Here is a 15211-nt window from a genome sequence, read left to right as displayed (position 1 = left end):
GGGAATGAGGGAGATTCCCCAGGCTCCCTCTGATGCTCCCGGATCTGCTTTCTGTTTGTCTGTCTCCCCGACCCCCTTCAGAGGTTTCTACTCTAGAGTATTTGAAACCATGAAGGTGAATGAGGGAGACACACACACATGCACACACACAGGAAGAGAAAGAACTATAAAAAGATCACAGCCCTAAAAGTAGCCAGAAATATTATTTGCTCTGAAAAATAACTAATAACAAAGCACACAATCTTTATGCCATATGTAAAATATGTCAGTTTGATGCCAATAAGCCCATGAAATGATTATGTATTCCTGCCTAGGGCCCCAAGGAAGATGTGAGCCTCAGGCAGTTGAGGGAGAACATATACTGTATTGCCCCATTTTAACAGTAACTGAAACCAGAAACCTTTGCTTGCATGTTCTCTGAGCCAAAGTCCTATAATTTGCATAATTTCTATTTTGTCTTGATCTACAGATTTTCACCTTTTAAAATAATTGATTTTTGAAAGGTGACCTTGTTTCCCACCTTCACCCCCTCCAAAATAATTAATGTCCTTAGATTTAAGAACGTCTGGGTGGTTCCCGTATCCTTGGGGAGATATGTTCCGAGAGACCCAGTGGATACAGAAACTGTGGATTGCACTGGACTCTGTATGGACCGTCTTTTTCTTTTACATACATAACTATGAGAATGCTTAATTTATAAATAAGGCACAGTAAGAGATTTATAACAATAATTAATAATAAAGTAGAACAATTAGCCCTGGCCTGCTGGCTCAGCAGTAGAGCATTGGCCTGGTGTGTGGAAGTCCTGGGTTCAATTTCTGGTCAGGGCACACAGGAAAAGTAACTATCTGTTTATCCACCTCTCCCCCTCTCCCTTCTTTCTCTCTCTCTCTCTCTCTCTCTCTCTCTCTCTCTCTCTCTCTCTCTCTCTCTCCTATCTCTACCTCCATCTCCAACCCCTCCCCCCCACAGTATGGCTCATTCGAGCAAGTTGGCCCCAGGTGCTGAAGATGGCATCATGGCCTCACTTCTGGTGCTAAAATAGCTTGGTTACTGAGCAATGGAGCAACAGCCTTAGATGAGCAGAGCTTCACCCCATAAAGGGCGTGCCAGATGGATCCTGGTTGGAGATCATGTGGGAGTTTGTCTTTCTGCCTCTCCACCTTGCACATAAAAAAAAAAATAGAACAATTATAACAATATATTGTAATAAATGTTATGTGAATGTGGTCTTTCTCTAGTAGTTTTTGTTTTTCAGTCCAAACTTCATCCTGAATCTATGCAACTTTGCCTTACTTGCAATAATGGTTTGGTGTCCCTAGTTATAGGGGTCCCTTGCTGACATCTTCATACAGGCTCAGTGCTTCCTGGCACAAAACAAAGCCATCAATTGGAGCATATTCTCTGTTCATGTCTTCCACCCACAAATGTAATGCCTTTTCCATCTAACCCAGTGGTAGTCAACCTAGTCTCTACCGCCCACTAGTGGGCGTTCCAGCTTTCATGGTGGGCAGTAGCAGAGCAACCAAAGTATAAATAAAAAGATAGATTTAACTATAGTAAGTTGTTTTATAAAGATTTATTCTGCCAAACTTAGCAAAAATCTGACATAAAGTGCTTGGTAAGTAATTATTATTATATGCTTTAACTTGCTGTAACTGTGCTTTATAAATTTTATAAAGTAAAGTTACTTCCCTACTTTATAAATCACCATTACTGTGGAACCGGTGGGTAGTTAGAAAATTTTACTACTAAGAGAGATATAAAAGTGGGCAGTAGGTATAAAAAGGTTGACTACCCCTGATCTAAACTAAGCACTTACCATGCATTGTGACTGTGATTTTTGTAGTTTGAGGTGAAACAGCAAAGCTAGAACAAGCTCCCTTTTCCTTCTTCACAATTCCACAAAAAGAAAATTCATTCTTATCATGGATCTTAGCAGGCTCAGCACAAGATTGTTTTTTTTCCCTCAAGTCGAGAACTTTTTACCTTTTCACTAAAATGAATCATTTTCACCTTCTGTTTGGTATATCCCAATTGCCAACTCACTAGCCTTGTGTTTTGGGTCCATTATTAAGTCAAATAAGGGTTACTTAAATGCAAGTCATGGCAATTCCTGAGATAACCAAGCTGGCTACCAAGTGATGAAGAGGCAGGAGACATATGCAGCACACATGCAGGGCAGTGGGCGGCTCACACCCCGGAAGGGGGCGGGGCTGGGCAGCCCAAGACTTCATCACATGCAAACGACAAGCAGTTTATATATTTTTTAATATTTTGATTGAATTTATTGAGATGACATTGGTTAGTAAAATTATAGGGGCTTCAGCTGTGCAATCCTATAATACATCATTCGTATATTGTATTGAGTGTTCACTCCCCCAAGTAAAATCTACCTCCATCACCTTATAGCCCCCTTATCCTCCTCTACCTCCCACACCCCCTTTCCATGAGGTTGTCTATGACATGCACCTTAACACTTATGAATTGTTTATTTCTGAAATATTCCGTTTAATGTTTTCGGGCTGCAGTTGAAAGTTAAACTGGAGATAAAAGGGAGCTACTATAAACATCTTGATTAGGAAAACATGCTAAAACTGATTTTAAATGTGACTTAAAATATGATTTCATACCCACCAAAAACGTCTTGAGAGGTTGCATTCTTATCTTTCTTTATGCACAGGTCTGAGGAGATGTTATGTTCTTTCACTGAAAGTCTCCGTGGCAAACTTTTTTTCAAAAGATACCACTTGATAGCAAATGATTTTTCCTTGCTCATTAAGATGATTATTCAAGACATTTGAATTACGCTTGCGTCTTATTTCATGGAGGTTCCCAGCAGGAAACATTCCCCTTAAAAAAGACACGGGAGCCCAAGGCTTGCTTCCCTTTTCAGCCTAGATTTCCTCCCCTTTCTCCTTATCATGTTCTTCAAAAGATTCTTTTTTTTTAGAATTAACATTTAGTTCTCAGTAAATCAGTTAAAGATATTAATTGGAAGATGAGTCTCTTTTTAGATGAAATTTTTGAAAAATATATCATCTCTAAGCAATTCTCTGATACCCCTGTATCTCTATAACTTTAATTAAATGTCAAGGGCAATTATGTTCTCTCTAGCAATTAAATAATCTTAAGTGTCTATGACAGCTGCAAGCAATAAGTATTTGAAATATGTAGGACCAGGTTATTTTTAAATTAACCCTATTACAATAGTCCCGTCCTAGCCACGATTTCGCTTTCTGCGGAGTCAGTTACCTGCGGTCAACTTGTCAGTACAAAAGTGCCTGTATCATTCACTCAGGCGTTGCACTGTCTCGGGCATCACAAGGAGAAGGGTGAGTGCAGTACGAGATATTTTAAAAGACCACATACATATAACTTTTATTACAAAATATGTATTGCTATAATTATTCTATTTTACTATTAGCTAAATGTTGTTAATCTCTAACTGTGCCTAATTTATAAATGAAAGCTTATTATAGGTATGTACATGCAGGAGAAACATAGTGTATTCAGAGTACAGTACTATCCTGGGTTTCAGGCATCTAATAGGAGTTGTCCCTTATTCCTCGTGGATAGAGGCAGGGGGAAGCGGAGACTGCAGTATTTATTTTGTATCACTGTGTATCAGATTCCAGTAATTCAAATAAAATTCTCCTTTCTCTTAACCCATCCACTCTTTTGTAATTGCAGTAGCGTAGAAATTGTGCGCAGTATTGTTCATTGATCAGTAAAATGAAATGGAAAGAAGGTTGACGGTAAAAGAAGCGAGGTTTCTTTTCTAAAACAGGAAGTTCAGGAAATGCATCACTCTATGGGCTGTAGCTAAATAAAATTACTGTCCAAAAACAAAATTAGTTGATGTCATGAAATTTCAGACAGAAATAAATAAAGCATGTGAGCATATACTGATATTTAAGTAAAATTGTTCCAACATATAGAAAGTACAGATCATTTTCTTCTCTTTTTCCTAAAAAAAAAAAAAAAATCTTTTATTTTGGAACAATCACAAACCACCTTTGGTTCACAGAGATGGAAAACATCTACAATAATTTCAACAAGGCCTGTGTTGCAGCATATTATTTGCAGATTGTGGATTATACCTGGTTTGGGGGGGGGAGAATAAAATATTTTCTAAACTTTAATATTACCAATAATTGTTTTATCAGTTGATGTACATAATCTGATGTTTTCCTCAACTTCTTTCCAGATTTCATTTTGTAAATCTCCCATAGACTTTCTATTTTGGGGGGAGAAAAGTAATACACATTATCAAAATGGCATAGAAACATTTCTATAAATATCCCAACTTACAGATATTAAAATTTTAATATGAAATTCATTTCTTTTTGCTTCTTCTTATTTTCCAATATTTATCATTTTACTTTTGACGTCTGAGGGACTCTGAACTCTACCAACCAAATGTTTACCATCAATCCTAGAACAAGTTTAAGAGTGTGTCTACTTACTTTTGTTAATTATAACTGGGCTATTTGTTTAGTTAGAATGTAATCTACTTTGAAAAAGCAAAAGGATATACAAATTTTAGGCACAGAAGTCACAAGAAGTTGATGGGTCTTTGACTTTCTAAATATTTTATAGAATCAGTTTATGCTTTGCTACTCTAACATTGATACTGAGGTTTTCTTTGCAGTACATTATTTTGAGGTGACATTTGTTACGTATTGTAGAGGCTGTGTTTTAAAATATGAATTAAGTTAGAAATAAAGAGGTCCTATTTAATGTGTACAAAATTGAAACATAAAGATACCTGTCAAAAACATTGCTATATCAGAGCTCCCTTTAAAGCTATCTGCTTCAATCCAGATATGCTAATTTCATGTTGTTTTTGTGAAATCATCAGGGGGGAATTTTGACAGCTCTTTTGACGCAGAGAAGGGTGTTGGGACCATTGTCATTGCCAAACCTTTGGATGCAGAGCAGAGGTCCATTTATAACATGAGTGTGGAAGTCACCGATGGGACAAATGTTGCTGTCACTCAGGTAAGATGTCAAATTACTAAATTATGGATTGCCGTAATGTCTGCTGAAGTCAGAGTTGTAAGCAATTACAAAATGAGGTCCATGGATTTCTATTGTTTAAAGCAGGGGTCCCCAAACTACGGCCCGCGGGCAGCATGCGGCCCCCTGAGGCCATTTATCCGGCCCCGACGCACTTCCAGAAGGGGCACCTCTTTCATTGGTGGTCAGTGAGAGGAGCATAGTTCCCATTGAAATACTGGTCAGTTTGTTGATTTAAATTTACTTGTTCTTTATTTTAAATATTGTATTTGTTCCCGTTTTGCTTTTTTTACTTTAAAATATGTGCAGTGTGCATAGGGATTTGTTCATATTTTTTTTTTTATAATCCGGCCCTCCAACGGTCTGAGGGACAGTGAACTGGCCCCCTGTGTAAAAAGTTTGGGAACCCCTGGTTTAAAGAAATCACTTGAAAGAATAAGCTAGAAAAAGGATCCTATCAAGGGTATTGTATATAACTAAGATGCTTCTTTTCAAGAAATCATGATTGTTCATGTATGGAAGAGTGAGATATGTGTGTTTCCTGATCATTTATTGTAGCTTTATCTCTTTGACAACACAGCCGACTTTCCTTGAATTTACAAAGAGGAGAACATCTATATTGTCTGAGTTAATATAGCATGAAAGCCTTCACCTCCTCATTTGTTGGTCACAGTAAGTTAGCACTAGAAAATACTTACGAGTCCAAATTCATTTTACAGATTAGGATCAGATGAGTGATCTAGCTAAGATCACACAGTATTAACACAAAACAAGGATGAGATCTAGGTGCCCTGACTCCCATCTCCCGTTTTTGCCTGTATGCCAGTGGGTTTTTTCTGGTTGGAGGAGTGAGGTTAGAAACCACTGAAGCCTGGACCCCAAGATTCTAAGATGCAGCCAGAGCTGAGGACTGCTGCTACTTGAGTGTTCATAAAAAAAACATTGGAAAGAGGAGGAGGAGAAAATCTCTAGGTGAAATGAACACAGTGGTAGATGTCAATATTGGACAGATTTATCCCAAATGCGAGAAAATACTCTTACTTTGTATTTTAGCATCAGAGAGCTTAGGCCATAAACCTTAGCCCTGTTATGGCAGAGGATTGGCACACACATGTCCTGTAACCCCTCTCGTCCTTCCCACTTCTCTCTCCTGTTCCCATGACCCCAGAAGCCAACACTGTTGATCACGATCCTTTTTCCTGCTGAGCCCAGATGGGTCCTCAGAATACTTGTCAACACAATGCTTTAGGTAGTGAAGATGAAGTTGTTGCGAACCCTGAAGTAAGCAAGTGTTGATTTATTTAAAATATGATGTAAGCTTTTGTAACTATATAGTTTTAGAGAAGGGAGAAGAAGAGGAATGTTTCCTGGGTTTGTCTACGTAGCTGCCTCTTCATTTGACTCTCTTCATAATCATAAAATGGTAGAATTTTAAGGAAACAATAAGGATTATTACAGTACTTTTCATCTGAATAAACTGAAACCCAGAAAGGCAGTGGCATGCACGTGACCAGGCAGCCTGCGTGTGACTACTCCTGATCCCTTCCGAGAGTGACAGCCCGACCCTCTGCCTGCGAGAGTCCCATTCACTCCTGCTGCACAGATGTAATTAAAAGTATTCTGTTAACTCTTAAAATTGCCCCAGTTGAGACAGTAAATGATATGGTCACCTTACTTAAATCTGTACTGTTTCAGAGTTATTGTCAAGACACCAAGGAAGGATACCATGGTGGAGATCTTAAAGGAATCATACACTCTGAAAGGAAGCCCCAAGCCTAATATAAAATAACCCACTTGTAGTATTGCTATGTCTTTAGTGTTAATTTGCTTTAAATGAGAATTTAAAGTAGGCTTTTAAATTAGCCACATCTTAACACACTCAACCTCAACTTTTAGCACCACTTAAAAACACAAGACACAGTTAAGTAAAATACAAATAAAGCACAGAACTATATCTGTTTCCATACTTTTCTCCAGGGTTTTGGAAAAATTGAATTAAATGATAATTCAGTGTGCCCAGAATATTATGGAGATACATTAAATATTTTTAGAATAAGCAAATAAATAGCTGATACTATGTATATGACAGGGTCTGTATAGCAGGTGTGCTGGATCCAAAACACATAACTGATTCATGTTAAACAAACAAAAAATAATTATCAGTGAAACTATTATTTTAGAATTTCACTAGGATTCAATAAGAAATTATTTACCAGCATTTATTTCACAAACGTTTCTTGAGTTTATACCACATGCGAGGAGTTGCACTAGATGCCTGAGGTCACAACCAGATGACTAATGTACACCCACATTTTAAAAATTAATGTGGAAGCATGTTACAAGAATTCGGGGGTTTTGTTGTTTTGTTTTTATTAAATGAGAAGAGGGGAGGCAGAAAGACACTCCCACATGAGCCCTGACCGGGATCCACCCGGTCAGCAAGCTCCAATGGAGCAATGCTCTGCCCATCTGAGGCCATTGCCCCATTGCTCAACTACCAAGCTATTGTTAGCACCTGAGGTGGAGGCTTCATGGAGCCATTCTCAGCACCTAAGGCCAGCTTGTTCCATCCAATTGAGCCATGGCTGCAGGAGGGGAAGAAAGAAAGAAAGAGAATGGGGGAAGGATAGAAAAGCAGATGGTCACTTCTCCTGTGTGCCCAGACCAGGAATCGAACCCAGGACATCCACATGCCAACCCATGCTTTTCTACTGAGCCAACTGGACAGGGCCACAAAAATTTAAATGTACACATTGTTTTGAGTCCCACATTCATTGATTTTATTTCAGACTAATATATGGTTAGCCTGACCTCCAGAGAAGTTGGGAAGGAGTTAGAGAATTGGGGAAAACTTGAGGCTTCCCCTTGGCAAAGCCAAGCTAAGTAGGTTAGTAAAGGGTATCAAGAAATTTTCTTGTCAAGAGCTTCCAAGTCACTCTATGTTTCCAGGGCCATGACTCTCTCAAGAGGTGAGAACTAACAGTTTCCAAAGTATAAACTTGTATGTTATTATTATTACCATTAAAAAAACATTACGCGGCCCTGGCCGGTTGGCTCAGCGGTAGAGTGTCGGCCTAGCGTGCGGAGGACCCGGGTTCGATTCCGGCCAGGGCACACAGGAGAAGCGCCCATTTGCTTCTCCACCCCTCCGCCACGCTTTCCCTCTCTGTCTCTCTCTTCCCCTCCCGCAGCCAAGGCTCCGTTGGAGCAAAGATGGCCCAGGCGCTGGGGATGGCTCTGTGGCCTCTGCCCCAGGCGCTAGAGTGGCTCTGGTCGCAACATGGCGATGCCCAGGATGGGCAGAGCATCGCCCCCTGGTGGGCAGAGCGTCGCCCCTGGTGGGCGTGCCGGGTGGATCCCGGTCGGGCGCATGCAGGAGTCTGTCTGGCTGTCTCTCCCTGTTTCCAGCTTCAGAAAAATGAAAAAAAAAAGAAAAGAAAAGAAAAGAAAAGAAAAGAAAAGAAAAGAAAAGAAAAGAAAAGAAAAGAAAAGAAAAGAAAAGAAAAGAAAAGAAAAGAAAAAAACATTACGCTGTCTCTAGGGCTGCATTGGGCCCGGCTACGCCGCCAGCCTCTGCCAGTCCAGGCCTCTGCTCACATTCGCCCATTTCTCAGGCAGTGGTGATGGCAATGGTTCTCCATATCAAGCAGTGCCCTCAGTGTCAAGGACATTGTTACAAGAGGGTGTTTGGGGAAAGAAAAGCATTCTACGTTTCTTTTAGAAATCATGAAAGCATGCTCCAGCTCATGACCCTAATGATTTCACCATCAAACAGATACCCTTCGCTGTGTAACTAAATCAATGTCCTGTAGCCCCAAAACACCTGTTCGGTTTTCCTTTGGGAACTTTTCTCTACTTTGTTCATTTAGAATCATAAAACATGGTATGACACAAGTTTCAATCAACCATAAACAACATGTGGAAGTTTACTTCACAAATGTCAAATAAATCTGAGCCATGGGGCTCTCTGTCTCCATGAAAACTCTTTCTTCATCTTCAGTTTTGCCTGTTCTCCCAACTCATAGGACTCTCATGTCTCAGAGCTACAATATGTGGTGATGAATAAACATCCTTTTCCTTACTGAGATTCCCTAGTGTGAGTGTAGAATGTAAAAAGGATCTGTGGAGTTCAAGTTATAAAGATGCAGATGTACTAACTGGAAGAACGGCCCATCTCAACATATATAAAAACCTCCTGGCAAGATGGACAAGGGACTCTTTCTAAAATGATTGTTGACTTTATGAAGGACATTATTATAGTTTATAAAATATAGCTGAGTATTTGTCAGCATGGGCTTTTTAGCAATAAGCCCATGATCCAGTCCCAACTCTGCTACTTAGTAACTGCATCCCCTCCTGCAGGGGAAGATTGCTTAATTTCTGTGTGCTGTCATCCCTTTCTTTATAAAATGGGCGTGAATACTTGCATCTATTAAATGGGCATATTAATACCTGCTATAGATTACATGAATCTATGGATACAGCTTGTTAACATGAGGTAGGTCTAAGTGTAGTGAGTCCTCCATAAATATTAGCTTCGACTGCTGTTACCGTGTCACCGTCATCACTTTGCTTCTGTGAGCATTCTAGTCATGGAGGCTGTTTCCCAGGTTGTTGTGAGAAATAAATGAGAGTGGGAGGATCTCTAGGACGGGTTAAAAGGCAGAGGGGAGAAACACACACTGCTTTTACATTGGGGGATACAGGATAATAATCAACCCCTACAGCACATAGTGGTGGTGTTCAGGGGACGGGATAACAAGGCCTCTGTGGTCTAGTGCTCCGGTGCTGGTGGGGGGTCTAGAAAAGATTGCTCTGCCATTTCAAAGGCATGTTATCTTTGATGCATAGGAACAGTGGACAGAGCTCACTTCAGGTAAAGGTTGCCCTTCGCTGAGGAAGCTGTAGGCCTGGAACGTGGCTACCTGCTATGACCTGCCCAGTTAGGAACTTACGATCATAACAACTTTTGGTCAGTGAGCTAGTCAGGCCTGCCATGCTACCCCCTTGAGTGTGTCAGGTTTATTGCATAGCCACTTTTTGTTCATAAAACGAATCCCCTATTTTTATGTTCATTTTATAGATAAGGAAATTAATGCAAAGCAAGATTAAGTAACTTGAGTAGACCAGGGCTTAGACATAGGCAGTTGGTTCCAGAGCCTGCTGTCTGAACTGCACACTGTGCAGCCTTTCAAAGGCACAATTAAATCCTAAGGCAGGAAGTACAACTCACCTGGCCCAACTAAGTACCAGGGGACCCATATTAAGGGGGCTACATGGGGAACATGGCACCACCTATGGCCATTAAGATGCCTTATAGCCAACCTCACATGCTGGCAGAGAGCAAGATACCCCACCCTCCTCACAGCCCTCTCTCAACCCACTCGAGCTTTGGGCCACAAAGACACATTATCAAGGATGAGAAATTATGAATTTTAACAACTCCTCAGACATCGGCCAGACCAATTGAGGTACTGCAGCTTCATAGCAAATTTAAGCAAATCTAGAGTGTGACTCTTTCAAAAGGTCCATGGATGGAAATACAGTGTTATAAAACTCTTGATATTTGCATGAAAAGACTTAACAAGCATCATTCTTAAGTTGCATTTCCCTGTCACCCTGGAGGTGGGTAACTCAAGTGTTACCATTATTACTCATTTTCTGGTAAGAAACTGAGGCACAGGCTGGGTAGGTGGCCACCCTAGGTGTACACAGGTCAAGAGATACAAACCCACTCCTTCCTTCTCAATGTCAGACACCCTGTCTCAGGAACTTTCCACGGCATGCCTATACATACAAAATACACAATTTAATTCATTTGGGGAAGCCTTTGGTACAGTGGAAGGAACACTGACCCTGAAGCAGGTGACTCAAGGTTCAAGTCAGCCCTGAAGCACTTGCTATCTGTGCTACCACAGACAGAAGCTCTGTCTCTGCGAGATCCCGCTTCTTCTGTACAATGCAGGCAAGACCTGGCACGCCTCATGGGTTGTCATAAGAAGAAAATATTATGAAAAGATTCTTGAGATGTGATGTGTTAGGCACATGTAGGTTTTATTATTACAGTCTCCCTTTCAACTTAAAAATTGAAATAATATGACTAGTAGCTATAAAAACGATGTGTGTGGTTTTTATTGTTGTTTATGAAAGACAGCAGAGATAGTCATGCCCAAAGAGTATTCTAAAAAATTACATTGATTTGATTCAGGAACTCATGCTATGTGCTTCTGGTGATTTTAATGTACTTTTCTTGTTTGTCCTCATTTGATTTACAAAGATATGAAAGTCAGCTTGTGTTTTTATGCCCCACAGCCCAACCTGAGATTAAAAATCTCTTTCAGAAAATTTTCAGAATTCTTAAGCTTCTGAAAGGCAGTTGAGATTGGCCACAAAGGCTTTCTACCAAAGGGTCTGTGTCTCCTGGGGCTGGGAGGTCTGCAACCTGCACTCCTAAAGTTGGCCTTGCCCTCCACAGTCGTGAGGATTCCACGCCCTCCACAGTCGTGAGGATCCCACGCCTTCCACAGTCCAGAGGATTCCACGCCTCTTTCGTGATGTGTTAGGATCTCCTTACTAGCCTTCTTTCTCTAAAAGCACTCTTTATCTTGGAAATTTGGACTTTGTCATATCCTTTCTTTCTACCTCGTACCAGCTAAAAACCTCTTCTCTTTTAGTGTCATGTCCTGCTTAGCAGGTAAAAAGGACAGTGGCCCAAACTTGCTTGTATGTTTAGGTTAGGAAAATGCTGGAACAAGTGCAATTATATAGAAAAAAAATTAGGCAGCAAGCCAACTCTAATGACAGACTTTCTGTTAAAAAAATAAATAAATAGCAAAATTTCACTACATATAATGGATCTGTGCCTGACAATTTATGAGTCAATCAGTTGTTGAAAATGGATTCCAATTTTAAGGGCAGTGGGGGACTTTCCATTTATAGTGATTGATATTCCTAAAATGAGAATGGTTGTGTCAGTTATCTATTTTATAAATTAGGATTTCTGTATGGAAAGGTACCTAATATTTGCACACATATTTATTCACACGTATTTTATAGTGAATGCTCATACAATTTAAGTGCACACGAAATGGAAGGATGGAATGGATGCCAAATGGGGCTCCCTAGGACCTAGGTTTGAGTCTGACCCTGCCATTGTGGCTTTGAGCACATCCCTGAACTTCTCTGATTCTCATAGTCCTGGTCAGTTAGAGATAATACATTTAAAGAAACAAAGATGATACAATTTACAAATTGTAAAACCGGAACAAAACTGACATAATTTTTATATTTACACATTCAAAAACAAAACTTGTTAGCTTGGGGGAAAACACAAGGAGCATGACCCTAGAAATCACAACGAGAGAATGTTTTAAATATGGTTTTGAAATGCCAACAGAGGCAGAACAGAATTTCAGTAATTTGGCACTTAATTGGTTCTAATAAAAGACAGAAGCCTTACCTACCCCTGCACCTCGCCCCACGGACGCTTTGCATCATGAGCCTTTGTAAAGCCAGGCTTGGCATCTGCCCAGACTTAGCTTAGAGGAGCCTGAAAAACCCAAAGCGTTTGCGGTGGGCATCATTGAAATGAGCTCTGAAGAAACTTCCTACGGTCAGGTTCCCTCCTGCTTTGATTCCATTGTACTTCCCGAGGCCTTTCAATTGCCATTTGGAACACAACATCTTTGAGAGTTATTTTGCTTTGTTTGCTCGTTCAGGAACTCAACAAACGGCTCCAACTGTGGGAAATAAAAAGCAAATGAGGAAAAGGAAGTCTTTTACAGAGAAACACTTGTTCTGACTGTAGATTAGGATCAGGACAAAGCGAGCAGAAAGAGGCAAGCTTTTCAAGAGCACATCAACTTTGAAACTTCAACGAAGGTCAGGGCAGGCTTCCTGGCTGCCAAGACTGTTTTACCCCATCAATATAACTGCTTCTGCGAACACAAATATTTTAGCATCTTGACTAAGTGAACTTGAACTTTTTAAAGGAAAGAATTGACATTCAAAGAATGGAGTGGACTTTCCAAATACAGTGGAGATAAAAACATTACCCACAACTCTCTAAGCGTACTTCTCAAGCCTTTCTCTGCCTTAAACTATAGGCAAAGCCTATCCTCACACCGGGCTCCCTCCCATGGGCAATTTGACCTGACATAGGGGTCAGAGCACTGCCCTTTTAACCTCACTCAAAAAAGCACATCTGTACCAAAGTACAGTTATAAGAATAACCATGGTCTGATTAAATTTATTTTTTAAAGTAAATATTTTCTAGAATGCATTCAAATGCCTGCATATCATTTAATGGTGATCACAAAAGGCATTTCTATTAATCAGGAAAAGACAAAACTATCACTCTTTTCACTACTATTCAACATGGTGCTGTATTAGACATGCAAGTAGATAGAGCAATTTGTGATGTATGAGTTATAAAGAAAACAGTAAAACTATCTCTTTGCATATAGAATAATTATGTATCTGAAAAGCTCAAAAGAATGGGTGGAAAAATTACTGCAAATGATAAGAAAATTTAATAAAGGAACAGGTTCTAAATTTAACTTACAAAAATCAATAGCCTACATTTATAGACACCCCCCCAAATGGTGGAAAGATATAATGAAAAAGAAGACTCCACTTAAGACAGCACATGTATGAACTTTAAAAAATGTTCAAAACCTATCTGAGGAAAATTAAAATGCCTCTGAAAAGCAAAACAGTACATTTGAACAAATGAAAAGAGACAAACTATGTTTTTTTGGATGGGAAGACTCCATCATAAAGAAACCAGTTCTCCCTTAGCACCATCCCAATTTTAAATGCTTCAAGTTTTATCCTGTGCTACACAGGTTGATTATCAAGTTCATTTGGAAGAACAACAAGCAAGAATAGCCAGGAAAAACCCTAAAAAAGAATGAAGAGAAAGCTTTGCTTTTCCAAATAATCAAAATGTGCTGAAAAGCCTTGGTAATTAAAACATGTGATATCGACGCATGAAAAGACTGGTAAACCAATGGAACAAAGTAAAAAGGCCCGATGTACACCGTTTGCATGCATAAATTTAGTATACAGTAAAAGTGGCGTCTTAAATGGATGGGGAAGTGATAATCTAAAAAAAATAAAAAGCGGCATTAAAATAAATGGAGAGCCATGTGGAAAAGAAAGCTAGATTCCTCCCTCACATAATATAACAGGAAAAATTCCAAATGGATTTGAGATTGAAATGGAAGTACAGGAAACATGTAGATGCTATTTATAAAAAATGAGTGTGTTCACCTATAACCTAGAAATGTTGAAAATGTTCTAAACTATAACTTAAAGTTCAGAAAAAAAAAACAAGGGAAAAGATTGATGTGCTCAATTACATGAACATAAAAATAAAAACTTTGCATGGCAAAAAAAATCAGCATGCACAAAATAAAGATAAATGACAAAATCAAAAACATTTGCAATTTATATTGTTATACTTCCAGAAAATAAAGGAAAAGGCCATTTCACCCAACGAAGAATGTTTTGATATAGTTTTAACAGAAAAAGGAATGCAAATGACTCAAACACTTGGAAAGGAAAAGTTGCTCTACCTTAATCATAATAATAGAAAAGCAAATGAAAGCTACACTCAAATGCCACTTCTCATCTATCAGATTGGCCAAAAATCCAGAAGTTTTACTACATACGTATTCTGTTAGCAAGGCTGTGGAAGACAGTATTCTTATATGCAAAGTGGGGCAAAGTAGGTTTATGCTGTAAACACGTAAAACACAGTTTATTTTTGTATTATTTATTAATTTTGGTATTATTTTTCCACCTGAACAACTGTAAACCTGCTTTTATGCAACCCTGTGTTGCCATGGGAATACAAAATGATACAAAAGCTTTTGGGTAGGGTAATGTGAAAATATCTACCAAAACTGTATAAGCACTTCTTTGACCCAGCAATCCCAAATCTAAGGTCCCAAATGTATGTAGAAAAACTATAACGAGAGATGGACACAAAGCTCTTCATTACACATTCTCAGAGCAAAAATAGGAAACATTTTAAACATATATCAGTAGAGGACTGATTGAATTAATTATAATATATCTACCCACTGGAAGAATATTTCTCAACTGCTGTGGACTGACCTTCAGGCTATAATGCAGTGATGCTGTTGACATTTTGGGTCAGATAGTTCTTTGCCGTGGAGGACTG

General features: G+C 39.3%; 1 protein-coding gene across 1 annotated transcript in view; it reads left to right on the top strand.

The window, feature by feature from the left end:
- FAT3 (FAT atypical cadherin 3) overlaps positions 1-15211 on the top strand; it is a 717392-nt gene that overhangs the window by 586936 nt on the left and 115245 nt on the right. The window contains exon 8 of the mRNA XM_066248474.1: positions 4865-5004. Coding sequence (XP_066104571.1) covers positions 4865-5004 — 140 coding nt within the window. The remainder of the gene's footprint in view (positions 1-4864; positions 5005-15211) is intronic.

Source organism: Saccopteryx bilineata, chromosome 1 (assembly GCF_036850765.1).
Source record: "Saccopteryx bilineata isolate mSacBil1 chromosome 1, mSacBil1_pri_phased_curated, whole genome shotgun sequence".
NCBI classification, from domain to species: Eukaryota; Metazoa; Chordata; class Mammalia; order Chiroptera; family Emballonuridae; genus Saccopteryx; species Saccopteryx bilineata.
This window is presented reverse-complemented; position numbering and strand designations above follow the sequence as displayed.